At 36.9% G+C, this 22,608-nt stretch overlaps 1 protein-coding gene across 2 annotated transcripts in view; it reads right to left on the reverse strand.

Annotated features, from left to right (window-relative positions):
* Dhx36 (DEAH-box helicase 36) overlaps positions 1–22,532 on the reverse strand; it is a 37,465-nt gene extending 14,933 nt beyond the window's left edge. For both annotated transcript variants that reach the window (XR_003836193.1, XM_021158337.2), the window contains exons 1-15: positions 22,249–22,532; positions 18,285–18,409; positions 16,949–17,183; positions 14,226–14,264; positions 12,861–13,031; positions 11,611–11,690; positions 10,518–10,592; positions 9,882–10,048; positions 9,052–9,133; positions 5,579–5,719; positions 5,216–5,318; positions 4,801–4,888; positions 3,696–3,751; positions 1,670–1,734; positions 849–992 (exon numbers count right to left, since the gene is read on the reverse strand). Coding sequence is in view for 1 of the 2 variants with exons in the window: in XM_021158337.2 (XP_021013996.1) it covers positions 849–992; positions 1,670–1,734; positions 3,696–3,751; positions 4,801–4,888; positions 5,216–5,318; positions 5,579–5,719; positions 9,052–9,133; positions 9,882–10,048; positions 10,518–10,592; positions 11,611–11,690; positions 12,861–13,031; positions 14,226–14,264; positions 16,949–17,183; positions 18,285–18,409; positions 22,249–22,467 (1,790 nt within the window). In the remaining variant the exon portion in view is untranslated. The remainder of the gene's footprint in view (positions 1–848; positions 993–1,669; positions 1,735–3,695; positions 3,752–4,800; positions 4,889–5,215; positions 5,319–5,578; positions 5,720–9,051; positions 9,134–9,881; positions 10,049–10,517; positions 10,593–11,610; positions 11,691–12,860; positions 13,032–14,225; positions 14,265–16,948; positions 17,184–18,284; positions 18,410–22,248) is intronic.
* Positions 22,533–22,608: the final 76 nt, after the last annotated feature.

Raw genomic sequence — 22,608 nt, forward strand, 5'->3', positions numbered from 1 at the left:
AAAAACAAAAACAAAAAATAAACAAACAAAAAAAACAAAATTAAAAAATTCAACAGATAATTTCCTTAAAAAGTACAACTAAAACTACTATCTTATTTTACAATGTGTTGTTATACTAGTTAGGCATGGGAAAAAGCAAATTCAAACTCCACTGAGCTCCATTTTCCTCTTCATAATGGCTAACACCCATAAACAAGATGTGGGAAAGGAGGGCTTAGGACACTGCTGGTGGGCATGGAAACTGGCATACTTATCAAGCAAAGCAATATGGAGGGTTCTCAAAAAACTGCAGACAACTACCACATGACAACCGTGCAGCTCACATTGCATGAGCAATGTGTACATGCAAAGGAATCCAAGTCAGCACACAAGAGAGGCACTGGCATAGCCAACGGAGTGCTGCTTTCATCAAAGAGCCACGATACACCATCAGACTAATGAATAGATAAGGAGCAAACGTTCGCTCCCATGCAGAATCAACCTGAAATCTTGCTTGACAGATGGTGAATAGATAGGTAGACAGACAGTTATAGGAAATGTAAGAGATGATGAGTGAGAAGAAAGGAATCTACATGCAGGAGCCATGGGAAACAGACTACAGCGTATGTTACATGGAAGAGGGAGAAACTATCTGAGTAAAGGAACAAAATTAGGAGGAAGTATAACTGTATCAATGTATAAAAAGGGTACAAATACATTTTATATGGCAACTAAAAATCAAATACTAATAACTGATGAAGTGTTGAGTTCAATATATTATGCAAAATACCTTTTCTAATAATACTTCTAGATTTGCTCATGTATTCTTTTGCATGTTCTCAAGGCCCTGCACAGCATTTCCGACTTACCTTCCAGCTCTCCCTTTCCTCTGTTTGGCATTAGCTTTACTAACCCACTCAGCAGACATGGTACTGATGTTGTTCTGTGTGTCAAAGTGTGTTTCTTTAATTTTCCCTCCATCTATTACATAAACCACATCATCTATGGTGATGCTGTTTGAAAAAGATACACAAAATATTAAAAAGTATATCAAGGGATAAAATTATACCAATTCTATAGATTTTTAAAAATTCATTTAAAATACTTTAACAGATGAAGTGGATTTTATTAGTTCAGGCCTTTGCCTACTCTTCTCACATTTTTCAATTTTACATCAGTCAAGTAGCTGACAATAGGCAGAGTTCCTTTGTATCATAGTAGTAAAATGATTCGATCACATGCCACATTCTTATCTGACCACCGCCATCTGATCACAGCCAGTGCTTTATGGCCACCTCTGAAGCCCTAAGGAACTATGCCGTAACAGCAGCTTCTAGAAAATAAGTTGTTTCAGCAACTTAGCTATAAATATCTCCAGTAGAGCATTAGAAATGTTTAAGGCTGCATGTAATTATACAACAATAATACTGGAGAACAAAGAGTAACACCATACCAATTCCCATGATTCTTTAGAGGAATTTTGAAAAACAACTTGTTAACTGACTACTTTGAAAAGGAGCACTAAACACAGTAGAACAGCTTTAGAAAACTACAATGTATGTTTACCATCCTTGACTAACGAGAGATTTCAAAGTTCTTTTACAGAGAATAAGGATTAAACTATGTTAATAATGTATGGATCTCTACATTTATGTAATCACCAATAGCTGATATTTAAAATAGTTTTTACCTAGTCTCTGCAATGTTGGTAGCAATTACTATTTTCCGAACACCGGGAGGAGTTTTTTTAAATACCTGTAAGAATAAATACATCAAGAATATATTAATTTCTGACATACTTTTACAATGTTATTTGTTGAGATAGTGATCATTTTTAGCATTTATGCTTTTTAATAATGTGTCTTGTGCACTGGTCTATCATTAACATACACATTTTCAACTCGATGAAATCCTCCTTTGGCAAACCCAGATATCAGAAGTATATCACAAACAAGAGGCAAACAAAGTCACTTGAACTTTTAGCATATCTTTAACAAAAGCTGGTGAGCATAAATTAAAGGAAAACAGCTTTAATCTGTGGACAAGATTTACAAAGCCAAACAACAAAGAATTATGAACCAATGTGACAGGTACCTTGCCCTCAGAATGGATGTCAAGTGCTGCAGTATGGTAGACTAGCTTGAGATTAGATGGGAGTAACATAGCCTCTTCAAATGCCAAATCCTACAAATAACACTACCTAACAATGCCATCGAAGTTAAGCACCACTGGCTGTAATGCATACGTACACCCAAAAGAAGTACCCATTCTTGATTTATAAAATAGAGCAATCAGTAAGTAGTAGGCACATACTCTCTCATAAATGTATGAGTTCTCTACTAGGTTAGGGTGTCAAAGATGGAAGAACCTCCACACTAGATACACTTTTATCTAATCAACAGGCTGACTCCCCATCAAAGAATCAGCAAACAGACTGAAGGAGACAGCTATTTTCTTATAAAAAAAAAAAGAATAGAAGACTGGAAGGAAAGGGTCTGAAGATAGTGTTATATCAAAAATTATCATTCCCATTAATAAAATCCTGAATTTGACATGTCAAAACAGTTGTAATACATTACTAATAAAATAGGAAATCTCCTGTTAATATGCTAATATAATAAATCAAAATCTCAAACACCAGCATATACTATGTCACAGCTAATTTCTAGCTTGAGTTTTTTAGTGGTATTTATAAACTTTTTCTTTGATTCAGGAAACTTAAACAAGTTACTGAAGAAACCATTTCTCTACACTTTCTTAACACTAACAAGATTAATCCGCTAGTAAATTATGGTTTTACATTCTCCAAAGAAATGCTCTTTATAAAGTATTTTTAACATGGGTCACTATTTTAAAGTTTCTTTAAAGTTAAATAAGCCTGTGAGGGAAATGTGTGTATGTGTATAGTTTAACTGAAATTTTACCATGTGAGATGTCAATCCTCTCAGAGGCATAGACTATTTAATGAAAACCCGAACACCAGGTTCTTAGCAACCCAACTTTTATATCTACAACACAACTCCCGCACCTAAGGCTCAGAAATCATAGCATAAGATTGGGCAGAAAGATTATAAGAGCCAAAGGAATGGAAAGCTTGATGTGAGTTCTCATCTCCTAGAAATGTCAGAGAAGCAACACGGATGAAATCTCATCAACATGGCTGCCTACAAAAGAACTGATCAAGGACCTCATCATTGGACCTGCTAACAATGAAAAGGGAAAGCCTTCAAGGCCTCAACCCTAGACAGTGAAATACAGGGAAATACTTAGGGAATGCTGAGATGAGGAGAAATAGTCTTTCTTTGGGCAAAGCATACCATTTGGTTAAACAATGCCAGGTGACAAGCCCTAATAATTACATATATTTAAGCAACATTTTACAGACTCATGAGGAAATATTTGTACGTTTAAGAATGTATGCATGTGTGCGTACACACATCCCACTAACCGCATCATTAAAGAACTGGAGAACACGAACTGGAAAGAGTAAGGAGCGGTGCATAGGGAGAGTTGGAGGGAGAATAGGGAAGGGGGTAAAACAATATAATTACACTTTAATTTTTAAAAAAGCCATGTTGATGACATTTCATACGTGTTGTTTCTCTGACATTTCTAGATGAGAACTCACATCAAGCTTTCCATTCCTTTGGCTCTTACAATCTTAAATGTAAAATTTGTCTCAATCTGAAAGACAGAAAACAAATTTAACAACATACCTGTGTCTGGTTGACGGTAGGCATCAGTGAATGTAAAGGTATAATGAGAAACTTATCTGAAATTTAAAAAATTAAATTAAATTAAAGCCCCATAAAACATATATGGCACATGTATGGAATAATAAATTCAGCTGCTAAATCACATAGTTTTTAACTTATACTTCTACATACAGTAAAACCAAGTTTTACTACAATTGTTCTGAGTGCTCTAATGTGACCCATTGACATTTTACTTTGTTGATCTATTTTATATCGATAAACATTTGCTTACTAATTCTTTTCAAGATTAAAACCATTTTTTCTATTAATATATGTGTGTGTTTCTGTGTCTATATGCTATGTGTAAGGGAGCCTGTGACGGTCAGAAGACTAAACTGGAGTTATAAGAACTGCCTATGTGTTCTGCCTAGTGCTATAGTGACTCCATAGTGGTATAGTGGACGTTAGAGACAAAGGAAGTTCACGTCCAGGAATTATTCACTTGCACTATGAGCTCTTGAAAGGCAGAGGGTAAGAAAAGGCAAAGGAAAGCTGAAGCTAGTCTTTGACCCCCCCCACCCCCCACCCCAGGGTTCAGAGGACAACATTCAGATAGAATGAGGAGTGGTGTGACTTGAACTCAGATCCTCAGGAAGAGCAGTAATCACTGAGCCTCATCTCCAGCCCCTGTCCAAATTCTTAAAATTCTCTATGGTGGGAGTTGTCTATCAAAAATCACATTCATAAAAGGCCATTAACTTCATCCTTACCATTAATAAAACCTCCTATGAGAGGGGGGAAAGATTGAAAGCCCCTAAATACCAATATTTTAACTTTAAAGTTCAATTTTGTTAGGCAAGTTTAAAGAAGCGGTAAAATGATACTTTCATAAAACTGAGAAGTTTCACAATATACATCCCATCTTATAGCTCAGAGCTTTTAGAAAACATTCAATTTCTTAAAGAAAAAAGCGAAATGGACTTAAGTGAACAAAATCCTATACTGATGAAGCCACATAAGTAACAACTTCTTCAAATCAGAAAAGGGGAGAGGAGAGGACTCCACAGACTACATGAATTCTAAAGTCAGTCTTGGTATCATATAGTTTAAGACATTTATGCAATACCTGATTTAAACATCACTTGTGACATCAAGAGATCATGCAAAGTACTGATATTGTCCCAGCCTGGTAGAAAGACCAATATTGCACCATCCTATATAAGCAGGAAATTACAGTTAAGAAAATCACATCAATAACCACACTAACAATTCCATGCACACTTAAATCCTCGTTAAAATTAGAGTAGCTTTGAATTGTAGTTACTATTTAAGTGAATACCCAAACTTTTAAAAAAACACAGACCTACAATTTAGAGATATTTGTTTAATCTTTTCTTTAAATAGGCTAAATGCCTAAATGTAATTTTGAGATTTTCTTCTAGTCCACTTTTTAAAAAGCATTTAGGAAAATGAGTTTTTTATTGCTTTGTTTGATGCATAATAAAATTTAAAATTACTTGAAGAAAAACTAAAAAACTAACCTCTTCTTCCAAAACAATGTATCGAATAAGGGCAGCAATCAAATTCAGATCAACTTTATCATCATCCATCATTTGCAAAACATCTACGGTACTTGCAGAGTATCTACACCAAAATGACACAGAAAGTCATGAAATGCATGGTATGTTTTCCATGGGTTACGCAAATGTAAGCCTTAAAGTTAAGTCAGTCTGCATATGAACAAACATCTACAGAGAAGAGACAATTAAGATTCTGGGACAATAAACAGCAGGTAAGTCAGCACAGCAGCATAAGTAGAATGAGATTCGCTCCGCTCAAGTACACTCTTATCAGAAGAATGCTACTTGCTTCAGCCACTGTGTGCATACCTCAAATAGACTTACCTTGTCCGCAGTTCCTTTATATACGCTGGCCAGCGTTCCTTATAGATGGCCTCTTTTTCTTCTTTTTCTTGTCTATTTACATGACCCTGCATGAAACCCCTCTTGAACTGGGATCTATGTTCTTTTTGTTCTGGAACATATCTAAAATAAAAAGATTATTATACATTTCCCCACATTTGAAACATTATGGCTTTTAAGTATGCCTGAGTTTTTTTACACTGATTACTTGAAACCAGATTCTAAAGAATATTTTCACTATATTTTTTAGAGAATGTTGCTCAAAATATTAATTTAAGGTGTTAATTGTTAATACCTGAAACTTCTCATTTAGGATAAAAAGTATTCCCTCCTGAAGACCATAAGACTATATGCCATCTTAATAATCTCAACGGAAAATGATTTCTCAGTTGACTTTTAGCTTCAATTTTAAGTTTGCTCCAAAATAAAAGTTTTTAGTTAATAGAAGGTCCAATAAGACTTAATGACTGCTTAATAAACTTTGAAAGATTTTCCAAACCAAATTATATATAAGAATCCCCTGTGAAGCATATAAAGTAATTCCTGAATTCCAAGGATTTAAATGAATAACTCCACAAGTATCAGATCCATGCTAGCAACTGCACGGTTCTGCTGTCACAGTTACAGGTTAGGGGAGATCTGGGATTAGCATTTAAGTTGTATGTGTTCTGCCTAGTGCTACAGTGACTCCATAGTGCGATAGCGGACGTTAGAGACAAGGGAAGTCTACGTGTCCAGGAATTATTCACTTGCACTATGAGCTCTTGAAAGGCAGAGGGTAAGAAAGGGCAAAGGAAAGCTGAAGATAGTCTTGACCCCCCATAGGGTTCAGAGGACAACGTTCAGATGGAATGAGGAGGATGAGTGGAGTCAGATGGAAACGATGCCTCTCCCTGCTCTGGCACTGACTAGTTGTGGTCTTGCCGAAGGCATTGATCTTCCAGGCTTTAATTAGATTTGTGCAGTTCATACTCTTAACCTATTATTAGCATGAGAATCTTTAAAAAAAAAAAGTGATAAAGTGCCTGGTATATAGCAAACACCAAAATGTGGAAATCATCTTTCCTATTTGGTACCATTGGCCAGGGTCTCCCTAAGCCTTTAATACATATAAAGGCACCAACCTGAGGTTCAGCAATGTGAGACTGACTGAGATACAATTAGAAGTGTAAGTACAAAGCTCGTTCCTTCCCAGTGACTTCAAACACTCAGAAGTATCCTTCACCTACTTCTCAGCCACTCAGTCACAACTCTCCATGTTCGGTCCTACTAGTCATCTAGCCAGTGTTTCTGTCCTCCTACTTCCTGCTGTGCTGCTGCCTTCTCAAGGAAGGAGTTATCTTTGACAAAAAAAAAAAATCTCTACCCAAAAGATCATCCTCCTGCACTCTCCCTACTCCTGAAGCTGGAGGGTGACACTTTCTTTTGCATCAGACCCCTTTCTAACAGTTCCTGCAAATTTAAGGAGGCAATCATTATGAAATGTAGACTGCTGATACTCCATCATTTACCATCACATACCAAGCTGTTGTGTATAATCTCTTACAGAGGAACTGTAAGTATAGCATGATAAAAAGAAGAGAGAACAGCTCAAAGAGGAGTAAAGTGCATAAAAGTTTATGGCCAGACTATAAAACCAAGACCTCTGTGTACTACCTCTTTTAGAAGTCCCTTTCTCTCTGAAATACACTCCCCTCTCCTTGCTGCCAACTTTCATGGCTGCACTCATTTCAAATCTCCTCATGACATGGCATCTCATTTTTCACTCACTCACGTACCCAAACTTTATGTAACAGCTTTACCCCTTATCAAGACAAATTTAAAGGTATACATATACCAAGTCTTTCCTTTTTCTAAAATGCTCACAAGGTAGCTCCACGTGAAGTAAAAGATTTTAATGTATTGTTAAGCAGACATCTCACCAAAATTCAGCTGACTTCTCCCCATGTAAAATAAATTGTAGATTCTTTCTGATATCAATTTTAATTTTAAATAATAAAGTCTTCAAAAATGCTACAAATGTTTCTGCACATATTAAGTTATTCATTCAATCATTGTAGTCTAGGCACTATAATGTACAAGTAACCAAAATGAGTAAGTCAAAATCCTTAACTTTAAAAACTTAAAAAGTCTTGTGCAAGAGACAAAGATACACTACAATCATGATAGTGTCAACAAGTCTTATAATACAAAAAGTGGGAGATGGGAGGAAATTACAAAGAAGGTGTCTCAGGGAACCTGAAAGAAAAAGCATGTACACATATAGAAAGACATGAAGAAAGAGCCTTAACTGTGTCCAGGTAACATCAGTGTCCACTTAGTCCAGGTAGTAGTTAGCTGTCTCTATTCACCATTTCTGTAACAGCTTGCCTATAGATATAGCTTCAGTTTTGCACATGAGGATGNAGCCTCTGAACTGTTAAAATAACTTATCTGAGGATGTGTAATTAACAGGGGTGAACATTACATCATTAACAGAGATTCTGAAATTAGATTAGAATACTTGGAAATGTAAATTCTGTAGAATTTTTCCTCAGTGTCTTTCCTCCCAATAGTTATAGAAATATTTGGAGGGAAAGACAGCAATTGTGTTGTGGTATCAGCATATTTAATTGTATTTTCAGTTTGTGCTATTAGGAATAGCACATTTGATAAACTATAGGATACATCACAAAGAAATGTGAAGCTGGATGCTGAAGGGCTTTGGGATGACTAAGCATCAGGGGCCTGTTAGGGGCTTTCCTAACCTTTTGCCACTAATGAACAGATACAATTTTGTTCCACTTGCTAGAGGATGCTGCTGGCAGCTAGAGGCAGGTACTGGTTCTCAGCCAGTGCTGAGAGGCAATAAAAAGTGCACTGGCTGAGGCACTGTGGTACACAACCTACTCAAACTATTTTTTAGCAAAGTTTCATATGCAGGGATCTCACTTAGGGAAGAGAAGTTCACATGATGAGATTTGTGAAGAGAAAGTACCAAGTAGCCTATTATCCAGACCAAGAGCCCTTCCAATAGAGCTGATGGTCAGAACCACTCGTACAGAAGAATGAGAAGACGTACAGGATATACCTACAGCTCAGAGAAGCTGTGTGTGTCAGGGAGTAGCTACAAAATGTGGCATAAGCACAGGAAGTAAGTCATTGGATGTACCACTTGGTAAAGACTACCCTTTTAAATTTACAATCCAGAAATCTAGGTAGACGACTATTATTAAGCATTAATTATTTGGCAAAAACATTCTATTTGTGCTGGTGGGGGGAAAACTGGCAGAAATCACACATAAGATAATGATTTTAGCTTGAAAACTCTTCACTCTCTATGGAAATGCTCCTAGTTAATGTTTAGAGCCCCATAATAAATGGATTTATGACCAATGGTGAGCTATAAAGATAAATGTATCATGAGAAGACAATACATTAGAGCTTTTTAACTGATTTTGCTGCCTATTGTTTACCTTATTTTTTCAATGATATCTTCCAAAAGATATTCCACAACTGGAAAAGTAAACCCGGGTATATGTATCATTGGACAGTTACCTAAAATGGAAGACAAGATAGACCCATGACTTTATAGACAACATTCAAAATTAAAATTCAATACACTGTAAGCCAGCAAAATACATAACCTAAGAAACAGTTCCACACTACTTCTCTATCTGACTTCTGTCTTTCCCTCCAAATATTTCTATAACTATTGGGAGGAAAGACACTGAGGAAAAATTCTACAGAATTTACATTTCCAAGTATTCTAATCTAATTTCAGAATCTCTGTTAATGATGTAATGTTCACCCCTGTTAATTACACATCCTCAGATAAGTTATTTTAACAGTTCAGAGGCTNCATCCTCATGTGCAAAACTGAAGCTATATCTATAGGCAAGCTGTTACAGAAATGGTGAATAGAGACAGCTAACTACTACCTGGACTAAGTGGACACAGATGTTATCATTAGCAAACTGTCAGCTTAGCCTGTAACAGTACATCAATGCTACAGAAGACTCATTGTGTACGTAAAAAAGGGTAGAACAATTCAGTCCTGAGGTTTGATTCATTGATGTCAGCTCTTTGTCTGACAGCACCAAGAAACGGGTTATTGGGAGAGAAGTGATGCTACTACCACTTAAAAAGCAGGCTCAGTCATCTAGGAAACTAGAATACAGAGGTAAGATATAATAAATTAGTAAACATTCAATTTTATTATACCTAGTATTATGCAGATGTTTTTGTTTTAAAGTTAAACTTTTTGGCTTTTGATACCTCTTCTAACATACCAAACTTTACTCACCAAAATATTCTGAAAATTTCTCAGCATTCAAAGTTGCACTCATCAATATTACTTTGAGATCAGATCGAAAATGGAGAAGATCTTTAATAACAGTCATTAAAACATCCGACTGTAGATTCCTTTCATGAATTTCATCAAGTACAATATGACTAACACTGGACAAACGTCTAGAAGACAAGTGTGAAATTTACATTTTAGTATAAAATTGAAAACAACCATTATTAACAACACAGTCCTGTTTAATAGTTACATCTTTGGCTGGACAGTGGTGGCACATGTTTTTAATCCCAGCACTCAGGAGGCAGAGGTAGGCAGAACTCTGAGTTCAATGTCAGCCTGATGGTCTACAGAGGGAAACCTGTCTCCGGAAAAAAAAAAGAAAGAAAAACAAAACAAAACAAAAAAATAGAAAACAAAACCAACCAATCAAACAAACAAAAAATTGCGTGTTTGGATATCTATGTAGCGCTTGTTTCTATAACTGTGGGGGATGAGGAGGAAGAGTCTCATGTAGACAGGGCTGGACTGGGTTCCTGATCCCACCTACCTTCATCTCTCAAGTGCTGGGGTTGCAAACATAAGCTACCCTACTCAGTTCATTGCTAGTATTTTATCTCTTCACTGAAACATACTCACGAGTCTGACTGGAGCCACTGAAGAATGATTCCTGTTGTGCAGTATAAGATAGAACCTTGTTTCCTTGGCAACCGACTGTGAATATAAGACACAATTTATTGATTCTTGGTGTAGTTTTCTTAAAAAGTTGAGTTCCAAAGAAGTTTGATAAGAAATCTTTCTAAGTAATTTTTATTTATAAAACCATTTACCACAATAATAGAAAATACTAGCCTTAAGATTACTTTGATACTAAGATTATTTCTTTTGACATGTATAACCTTTAACATTCAAAGACTGAATGAATTTATGGGCCTAAACTTCTGGTTTGGTAAACAGAATTCTAATTCTGCTCCTTTAAATGGATCAAGCAACTTGAACTCCAGGAAAGGATCAAGGATCAAAGAAGTTTATTAAAGATTGATAATGAAGCCTGTCTTGAACGACCCCCCAAAACAAACAAACAAAAAAAGGTTTATAATGGCTAATGATGCAAATATTAATAATGTCTATCAAAGGGTAGATTAAGTAGTATCAAAATGTACAAGACAGCAGTTCATTTGACAGAAATAATGATCCACTAAATGGATCTACTAATGCTACTAAAATATTATTTCTAATCTTCCTTACTGTTAAAAGCACATTTTTAAAAATGGTACCTATTTGATTCAAAGATGAAGTTATGGTAACATGCCAACTAATATTAAAACTGCTTTAAAAAATAATTCTAGGGGAACTCATTTTGTAGCCAATCCATGCAGGGGACTATTCTTTACTTCTCAATAAGCCCTGCTGGCTTGTCTTTCAAAAACTTATGCAAGGGTATGCTGAGATGCCTGACTAGCGTCAAGCCTATGAACCTAGTTTAATCCCCAAGAATCATGTGGTAAAGAGAACTGACTCCTGCAATTTGTCCCCTTATTCATCCCCCCACCTCCCTCCTTCTGTAGTATATACACACATGTGCACATACAAATAAATATAATTTAATACATGTAAAGTATATATCAATGTTAATAAGAACCAACATAAAAGAGGAGGACGAAAATCTGATTCAAAGCTGCACTAACATCTATGTATATACGATGAATGACCTGAAATGAACACTGTTTACCTTTGGAGACGAATCTGGTATCCAGTACTATTACCATTGCCACAAGACTCTGCCCTTTCTGTGGCCACTCTCTCAGCAACCTTTAAATAAAACACAGTTGTATTAAAAAGCAAATTCCTGTAGATAAATGTACTTAACTGTCATGAAAATCTGGGGCTGTTAAAAAAGTAGTTGCCCTTCAGATGAGTTTAGAAACTAGAGATACTAAAGTCTGAGATACCTGAAACCGTGGTGCTCTGAGCATGACACACTACCAGCTTCTTTTGCTTATTTCTCATTTATCTTTATAAAGACCCTCAAGTCCAAGCTCTCATGGTATTACTATTTTCAAACATCTTTTATGAGATTCTCTCATTAACTATTTTCTGTTTTACTCGTCTACAATAGTTGGGAGACGATAGTCCAAACAAAAACTATAATTTGAAAATAAGTACATATTGATAATTTCTAATTTACTCTATTTATTGTTCTTTTTTATTTGTAATAGAGACTGATAACTCCTAGTCTTTGGTCAGTTGTTTTCAAAACTAATGGCTATCAAATACAAAATGGGAAATGAAATTTAATTATAATCATTGCTAACTTGTATCACTTCTGCAATTCTGGACTGACATTATCTATGCTAAATCACTCAGCCTAAGCTTCCTCAGAAGAGCTTCATTAAAACTCACTTTGTACTGGCTGCTCTTCCAGAGGTCCTGAGTTCAATTACCTGCAACCACATCGTGGCCCATAATCATCTATAATGAGATCTGATGCTCTCTTCTAGCATGGAGGCATACATGCAGAAAAGAATGCTTTAAAAAAAAAAAAAACCTCACCGCCTATAGAAATACAGCTTCAAATGGAAACTACAGCTTCCCATTGTCACTAGTATTCATGTACCCATGTACTCAGACACTGAAGGCACTGAAGGAGTAAGCCTAGTGGCAGAAGTTAAAGCATTGCATGGAGAAGACTGTGAATCAATTCTATAAACATTTGTTGACTTTCATTTTTTTAGATTTGTACTGGAATTACTTTAACTTGAGTTTGCAAGTATTCAAGAGAAATCTCTACTTTTTTTGTATTTATTATCAAATATTTGCCTTTTTTTGTATTTATTATCAAATATTTGCCAATTAAGCACTTGCTCTCATAGGGACAAATCTAAAGCCTAATAAAGAATCACTGCAAACCTTAAAAACCAGTTACGCTCAATTAAAGTTACTCAAAGGGCAAAGAATGTTCACAAGTTAGAGCCTACTTACTGAAATGGCACTAATTCTTCTTGGCTGAGTACACACTATTCTGCAGGCAGACCCTTTTCCTCTTTCGATGTAGTTATCCAAGATGAACTGCGTAACCTGAGTGGTTTTGCCACAACCAGTTTCACCACTTATTACTGTCACCTGATGGTTATTGATTAGATTTACCAGCTCCTAGTTCAAAAGAGAACACGAGTGAAGAACAGCACATATTGACTCAAGTCTGAAAAAGTATTTAAGATTCTATTCAGAAAAGTAAATCAGGTATCTAGGTAACTCTTAGAGGAAATAACTATTTTAACATTTTCGATACACACTAATATTCTTCATACTAACAATTTGCTACTTAAATAAAACCATCACGTTACTTCAAGAATGTTATATATTTTAATATAAAACTTATATTTAAATTATAACTATCTATTCTAGCAACGTGTATCATGAGAACAAGTTTCCAGTTTAAACAACACAGCTGGTAAACGTTTGTTCCTCAAAACCCATGGCTTCTGCATTTGCAGAACTAAAGCTTTTGAAGAAGCAATTATAACTACACTGAACGTGTCAAAATTTCCTTAACAATACAGTGCATAATTATATAGCATTTACACATATTATTAGAGACATTAAATCATCAAGAGATGACTTAAATTATATAGAAGAACACATGTAGCTTATAGGAAAATAAGATACCATTTCATATAAAGTACTTGAACATCTGAGGGGATGCAGGTTTATTCTGCAGTCCTATATTTCAAAGGGCCCAGAACAAATCCCCACAGATACACGAAGGGACTATGTTCAGAAGTGGACCATAACTCATTCACTCAACGGGTTCTGGATGCCAGTACAATGGCAGGCACAGACTCTGACCTCAAGAGTTTATGTTGGACTAGAAGGGGAGCAGACAGAGATGGCAAGTGGTAATAAGTGCTATGAAAATCAAAGAAGAAAAAATAAATAAATTGGACTGGAAGGGCAGAGCCAGAGAAAGAACTATGTTCTTGTTTGCAAGCCTGTGTGATGAAATTCAACCAGTCCATTATAACACTATTCTTGGCAGTACCTCAATTGTAACTCAAGAGCTTGGTTTTGCATGAAGAGCAACATAATCTTCCAGATATACATATGAATATTCTACTTTTTAAACTCCAAAGATTTTGAACAAAAAACTAGAAAACTACTTCATAATTTTTTTTTTTTTTTGGTTCTTTTTTACCTTTCAAGAGCACCAAAGCATGCAGTTAACTTCTCTATGGAAGAAGGCTCACCAAGTTGTATTTCTTGTCAATGAAGGTTTTTTTTTTCTTTTTTTAAAAATGTAGTTAACTTTTGTGCAAATCAAATTAAACAGTAGAAAGAATGTTTTACCTTCTGCATTCCATATGAAGGCAGCTTTTTTCTGAAACGCTGAAATTAAAATAAAAAATCATTCTCAGAATAAACATATCTTATCTAAATATAATAGAGCAAGAGTATTTTCCTCTTTTATAGTGCATTTGTGAAATACCATGACTTAACCAGAATTACAGGACCAGAAGTACATTCTTCAAGGTTAGAAGGAAAACGCTGCCCACCTACTCCTACTTCTATTCTGTGTGGTCACCACAGACTACTTCTATGTCATTCTTTTCCCTACTCACCCATAAACCATTTCCTAATGCAACAGGCACCAGAACAGAGCCAATGATGATTTCTGGGCAAGTGCCTTTAACTTAAAGAAGAAATTTAGTACTTCATTTCAGGACTGTAAATTTCTGGGCACCAAAGCCGGTATAACTTCATCAGGTTTGCCACAGATCTCACTGATAATCATTTTTATATACAAGCAATAATTTTTGACACAGATAGCTTTTTGTCAGATATACAGCTTGGCAGATAACAAACAGAATAACAAAAAGAGCAAATTATTTGACTGATGTTAACAACTTCTTGTGAATTTTAGAAATAATTCTGGAACTCTATACCCATATACTAAGTAGTACTAGAATTTATACTAATTAGATAAAATCTTCAGCAGCATAGAACATGAGATAGTTTGAACATCTTTCTTATTAAAAAACAAAAATAACTCTTAATTTAAAAACTAATATTCAGAATAAAAATTAAGAACAATTCTAGCTAATCCAGGATATTATTACCACACTTATGGTAAGGTTTTTGGTTTTTTTCCCCCAGTAACACAAACAAGACAGTCATTGTGATGAATTAAAGTGAGCCTTCATACAAATTTCTTTTATGACTTTTAAATTATTTCATAATATCAAAAAATGTTAATATATATCATCAAATACAGCCATCTTAATGTATAAGCTATTATTTTTATTGTTGCTTTTCAAATTATAATACACATTCCCTTTTTGTAAATGAGGTTCTGGTTCAGTTAGAGACCCTGTCTCAGAAATTAAGGTAGAAGATACCCAACATCCAACATCAACATCTGTTCTCTGTAAGTACACACCCATCTCTCCCCCGTCTCAACACACACACACTCACACAAATATATGCATGCCCAGGAGAAAGGGGAGAGGGAGAAATACTATGTATTACCAAGAGGATTAAACTGCATTTTAGGGGTAAAGGTTGAAAGATGGCTCAGCCATTAAGAAAAGGTCCTGGTCCTCCAGAGGACCTGACCTGAATTCAGTTTCAAGCACCCAGGTTGTTGACTGCCTACCACCTGTCACTCTGGCTCAAGAGAATACAATGCCCTCTTTTGCCTCCATGGGCACCTGCACTCACAAGCTCAGTAACCACCCCCACCTCTGCCCACTGCTGCTGCCAGAACACCTCCCTCTTCTCTCTGAAATAATAAACAGACACTTACAGCTGAAACAAGAACAGGTACGGTATGTTAGCATTAGGAAAGCCAATAGGCAGATCACTAGGGCTTGGGACCAGCCAACCTAGCTTACTTGCTGAGCTCCAGAAGAGTGGGAGACCAGTTCTCAAAAAGCCCAAGGAGGGGCCAGACATGGTGATACTTCTTTAATCTGAACACTGGAGAGGAAGAAACAAGCAGACTTCTGGGAGTTCAAGGCTAGGCAGAGGTACAGAGACTCTGTCTCAACAACAGAACATCCAAGGTGGGTGATTTCTAAGGACTGATACTTCTGGCTTCCACATGCACATACCCACACTCACGCCAACAAAAAATTGAATTGTAAATATGCCTAAATTTTAATAGAAATGAAGCATTTATCAGTGACTGGGAAAAAGGAAGATCTCTCTCTTTTTTTTTTTTAAATGCTAGACCATCTACCCATCTGAATTTTGTGCAAAGAGACAGTAGCCAACTCTTCATAACATAAAAGTTCTCCCAGTCTAAAGATTCTAAATTAACTGACCTCATTAAGTCTCACTCACCAGTGTCCAAATATAATTTGTACAAATATAATTTGTACCCTGGTCAATTTCAGCTAATCTACAAGAGAAAATTCAACCTTGATCAAACTGACCAATAGGTTAAACCTTTCTCAAAGATTCAATAGTGTGCCTGCTCAAAAGTAGCACTAGATATTTACAAGTTACGGACTCCAGAAAACCAGATATTCCCCTAAATATGTATTTCTGCACATTTGAAGACTCTATCACATCTAATATCTAAAACACACAGAAAGTATACAATTTTACATTTTAACTGCAGGGGGACTTCAAGACAGGTAGTTCTTGGGTAATTCATAAAACTTTAGTCCTTGATGCAGCAGCATACTGAAATGTTGGTAAACACAAAATGAATCACCTAGCTTTTGAAATTTTTAATTTTATCATCTGTTAAGAGAAAGGAAGCCTGAACTGGAAGAAACGTCATAATTCTGACAATTTACCCGTCTGAACTCATGAATCCTCACGAAACTCGACTAGAAAACTGTTCCCAATGACATTAGCAAGCATCTGCCTGGCAGTAAGATACACTATATAGGCTGTATGGACTTTCCAGTCTACATTTCTCTACAACAAAGAAAGTCTTCCCACGGAGGAGTCTTGATTTTAGGATCTCATTCATCTAGATTGAACAGTTCTTCAACCACAAACCCACTTCTTTTAAGGGAAGGACAAGAATGAGTGATTTTCTACCATTTGCTTCACATTACCTGCATCTCTATATATCGAGGGTCAGTTTTTTTCCTTTGTAAATCTTCCAGTAAATGTTGATCTAAGCTTAGGTTTGGCTCATTTTCTTGCAATAAATACTCAGAATCTCGGTCAATATATGATTTGTCTGTGATCCTAAATGTCTTTTTTTCTTGGTTCAGCAATTTCTTTTCCTGGTTGTCAAGTTTCTTCTCTGAGTTTATTTTTTTCTCTGAAGAAACTTCAGTACCATACCTATAACCACAAAATCGAGAGAGACAAAAAATTAGAAGAAGAGCTGATCAGGACTTGGAACAAATCCATCATTCTTTAAATACTTCAAAATCTCCAACACCGAAAACACTACAGTGCACTCACGAAATATGCTTAGATTCCTATACTGCATTCAAACTTTTCTGTCCTTTTAAATGTATATTATCAGGTAATTTATTCCCTGAGAACTTTAAGAAATTAAAATCCACACAATAGTCACTCATTTCTTGCAGTCATTTCAGCTGTTTTGCTTTTCCTGATTTTCAAGGAATTGGTTTATTTTAGCTCTGTTGCTGTCTGCTGCCCTTTGGTGAGATGTAAATGGTAAGCTGCATTACACAGCCCCCAAACACTTTAATAAGGTTTTCCAACCTTCTGAAACAGCAGCAATTTAACTTGATGGAGACTTGCCCCATGGAAGAATGTTGGAAAGAGAAGATGACAGGTAAAGAGTACAAATACCAATATCTTACACAGAATACCCACTCCTGACAGTTAGGGAACATGCTATTGAAAAGTTTTCTTTCTTAGTGCTGGGTGAGACGGTACACACCCTTAATCCCAGGACTCGGGAGAAAGAGACAAGCAATCTCTGAATTCAAGACCACCCTGGTCTACAACAGAGTTATTTCTAAGACAACCAAGACTACACAGAGAAATCCTTTCTCAAAAAAATAAAATCATTATTATTTTCTTCAAATCTATTTGCTCAACACTAAAAAGGATTTCAGAAGACTAAATTCAATTAATGAAGAGAATGAGGAGAGTAATTTTGGGGTGTTTTTTGTTTTTGTTATTGTTGTTTTGTGGTGTTTTGTTTTGTTTTGTTTAGATTTATTATTTATTTGTAAGTACACTGTAGCTGTCTTCAGACACCTCGGAAGAGGGCATCAGATCTTATTATAGATGGTTGTGAGCTACCATGTGGTTGCTGGTATTTGAACTCCGGACCTTTGGAAGAGCAGTCAGTGTTCTTAACTGCTGAGCTATCTCTCCAGCCCCTGTTTTGTGTTTTTTGTTTAGGAAATGTCACAACACCTTTGTTTTACTCTTTGCTACTCTTTATGAGATTTTTTATTTTACCCATGATCCTCAGGAGCAAACCAGGATATCTGCGCTTCTGAATCTTTATCAGTCTTAGCTTGGACTGAATTCAGCAGCTGCACAATTTGCTCTTCTCGACGTTCATCCATGTGCACTACAGCTCTCTATTTTGTAAAAAAGAAAAAGTATCTGTTAATACACACAGACATGCATAAAATGACTTTATATTTAAGATGAAAATATACTAATTCTAATTTGCTAGAGGCAAAGTATTGTATGTTCAACATATGTACAAGTAAATCATACTTAACCATGCTTGCGCTCTAGCCTAATCTCCCTTCCTAGGTAAAATTCATGGCAACATTTGTGTGTCTTGCTAGGCCTTTTAGCCTGTCATGTGTTTACAAAATCTGTTCTACAGATGACTGGCAGTAGAGCTTTCTTGTCTCTTCCTATCACTTTGGTCTCTTTAGATTCCACCTCCAAATGCTTACAAATGTCCAATAATCAAAACTCAAGTACTCTAAACAGATCTTGAAAAGTGTATAAATACCATTATGCTGTGAACAGCATGCAGTCTTATTTAAACAATGGCAAAGCCAATAAATACAGATGTTTCTTTAAAATATTAACAAAAATAAACCATGTGACAAAAAAGCTGAAAATTAGAAATAATATTTTGATGGTAAATGACTGACAGTTGTTATACTTCCGTATAGTAAATAAATTTTGATGGCTGATTTCATAAGGAACTGTTCGGTATTCACAGAGATGGCTAATGCAGTAGCTGCTTCAGGTGATAAAAATAAAGAAAATATCAGAACTTGCAAAGACAGTTTTTAGAGGCTATAGAAATTCTAAACATGCAGGAATGAAATGAAATGCCAATGCAAATAAGAACAAACGTCAAACGTAATTTTTTGAAGACTTTCATTTTATATAGGAAGTTTAACAAAATATTCTTCCAAAATTATGAGCCTACAAACCTCAACTTCTTTATAATCCACACTTAATAATGTGCACATGAATTCACTGGCAATGGGAAATCAAGAGTGGTCAAAATATGAGCCTATTAGATTAAAGAACTTGAGAAGGAAAAAGTCCACATATTAATTGAAAGATAAAATAGTTTAAAAAGAGAATAAAGAAACCTTAGGAATTATGGATTATTTAAGTGGAACTTAGGGAGACGGTATATGGACTGTGCTTTTATGTCCATGTGATAGTCAAGGTTAAAAGAGGGCCTTTTTAAGTCAATTAAAGCAATGATGAGATTTTTCTAATTGTACTAATCATTAACAGAAATCTGAATCTCCACAGATTTTGTAGAGAAGCTATGCCCATCCTATAATGGTGGACCCTCTCACAATATCTGGCACTCCAGGCCCAAACAGAAAATCAGCAGTCGTCAATGCCCAACCTCTCCACCAAGCATACAGAGTGAAATCATCCCTGCCGTTTCCCCAGGCCTAAAGCTATGTTCTAGTTTTCAGCACCACCAGCAAACCTACTGGCAAGTGCTCCATTTCCTCGTCTCCAGAATTCGACTGCCTGCCACTATCAATTTCCATGCCCTTCTCCCCACCTCTGGGTATTCCACCCTTGAATTTTCTCCCCAGTCATCTCTGCCTCTAATTATGTGTTGCTGCCCACTTTACAGCTGGAATGACCTACAGGCCGAGTAATGCTGGCATCATCTGGAAGTCTGTTAGGGAAGTAGACTCTCTGGCTCTGTCCCAGTCATTTACTTTAACTAGGTGCCAGGTGAATCCTATGCATATTCAAGTTGGAGAAACAAGACAGGTCTACTTCAGAACTAGGCCATTCTTTTCATTATGTACCCCCATTTCAATAGTATCCACAGGCCCTTGCAATGAATGCCAAATGCTAAATCTAGTGAAGATGTTTCTAGGTCATCGGCTCTCAAAGACTCCTTAACGTCAAACGACCCTTTCACAGGAGTCTCGTAAGACCACTGGAAAACACAGAAATTTACATTACACTTATAATAAGAGCAAAAAAACAATTACAAAACAGCAACCAAATAAATTTAAGGCATGTGTGTGTGTGGGGGGGGGGGGGGGCACCAAAGCATGAGGAACTGTATTAAAAGGTCACAGAATTAGATAGGTTGAGAATCTCTGCTCATCCAAAAGCCCTCACTTGTATGCCCAATAGTGTCTAACTCTCTGTATCTTTTAAGATCCTTTCATTTGAATAGAAAGCCCATATCCTCCTATTTAGTAACATAGCATTCTGTCTATGGCCCTTAGCACACATTATCTCTATAAATTAGGTACTATAATAGTAAGTTTGCCATACACATATATGGAAAGAACTATGAGGACCCACTGGAGTATTTTCATCTGCAAGCATGAGGCTTGTTTTAATGTAAAAGCTATGGAAATTCTAGGATAAAATCTTACCAAGCCAAAAGTGCTGAAAAGAATTATACCAATTGAAAAACATGTTTAAAGATAATTCAAAGACTCATTTTAGAGAGGGAAATGGTAAAAAAAAAAAAAAAAAAAAAAAAAGTAATAAGGAGCAGAAATCATGAATGTTAACCAGTCTATGATTACATAGAGCTTGAGCTTGGAAAGCTTGAGCTGGGAAAGATCAACCCAAGGAGGGTATGTTACAGCCAGATCACGTGGTTCCCAGGCAACACCAACGAGAGGCAGAAGCTGCATGGCTTCAATGAACAAGTTGGGAAGTAAAGAATAAAACGAGCTAAAGACCACTTAAGGAATCTTAAAACCTCTTAAGGTTTTAAGAGACCACAATGGGACTGGGGTGGGCAGCTATAATTCAAAGAACAGTTAAGAGGTCTGACCCATAGTTGCTGCAGAGATAAGCAAGAAAACAGAGCAAACAGACTTCCCAAAATGAAAGAGAAAAATCAATGTTCACTTCCACATGGCAGGTGAATAAACAACACTGACATTTGCTAAAGCGGAAGTTTGGGGATGGGACTGGGATTAAGGGGTCAACTAATAAAAAAAGCCTAGCCCCGAGGTGTGCACATATGAAATCCCAGCACTGGTAATGAAAAGAGGACTAGGAGTACAAGGTCAGCCTGCACTATGTAGCATCAATATCCAGGGCACAAGTTATGTGTGTCCGGTGTACATCTGGAAAGATAACTTCCGCTTATTTAACTTATTTGTTTAGGTATTTCTTCCCCCCTATTAGAATGCAAAGGACTTTAGCATTCAAAAAAGCATGTATGAAACAGTGTCCAAACACTTAAAGATTCTGCGCAATGATGGAGTTATTTAGACCAGGTCACTCAAAAACCATTATGTTTGCTGGGTTGGTGGTGCACACCTTTAATCTCGGAGGTAGGTGGATCTCTGTGTGTTCACAGCCAACCTGGTTTACAGAGCAGATTCAGAACAGCCAAGGCTACACAAACTCTGTCTCAGGGAAAACAAAACAAAACAGACAACAAAAACACGATGCTTCCTATACTACAGGTCTTCAAGATACAAACCAAACTGACAATTTCCTGATGAAGTTAGCCAAATACTTCTCTACAGCGTCTTCCTTTCAATACGTCTTAAAGAGGTGCTGCTAGTCAACAGAAAATTCAGAACAGAAAGGGAGAAGAAAAAAAAAAAAAAAAGACCAGCATATGACTCACTTTAATGCTAATACTATTACCTAAACTACTTTTTTTTTTCTCCAAGATCTACACACTTAAGACAGTGTTTTAATGCTTTTGTTGGCTGCTTCAGGGAAAGAACTTAAAAGTGACAGTAAGAATTCTAAATGATGACATCCCCTAATAAGAGTCGGCTTCGGCTAGAGTATGAATTTAGCATTCACCCTCAGTTCAGTTCTCACGTCCGTAAACAGAGCATGCATCGGCTGCAGCAGTGATGGCTTGGGATGGAGGCGCAACCCATCGGGTGACCCGTTACCCGGGGCTCGACAGAGGTTGCATCGAGCTCGAGCAAACGCCAGGGAGAGCAAACGCGTCCTGACGAGACCTCCATACCTCCTGCCTCTCAGCCTCCTTGTTCTTCTGCGTCTGCTTCTTGGCGTACCACAGGCCGATCTCGCGACCCTTAAGATGTGCGGGATGCCTGCCCCGGCCGCCGCGGCCCCCTCCGCCGCCGCCCGAGCCCCGGCTCCCTCCGCCGCCGCCGCTGGAGCCCTGGCCGGAGCCCCGAGGGCCCCCGTCGCGGCCCCAGCTCTGATGATAGTCGTAGCTCATTGTCCGAGCCGACTAGCAGCTCTTGCCAAAATTCAACCGCTGAAAATGGCGTCCGGGCCCGGAAGCGGGCGCACATTCCCCTCTGCTTTGCTTCCGGCGCCCAGCGCGAGAGGGCGGGCCGTTGAGTGTCACAAGCAGACA

This window comes from Mus caroli, chromosome 3 (genome assembly GCF_900094665.2).
Source record: "Mus caroli chromosome 3, CAROLI_EIJ_v1.1, whole genome shotgun sequence".
Lineage (NCBI taxonomy): Eukaryota > Metazoa > Chordata > Mammalia > Rodentia > Muridae > Mus > Mus caroli.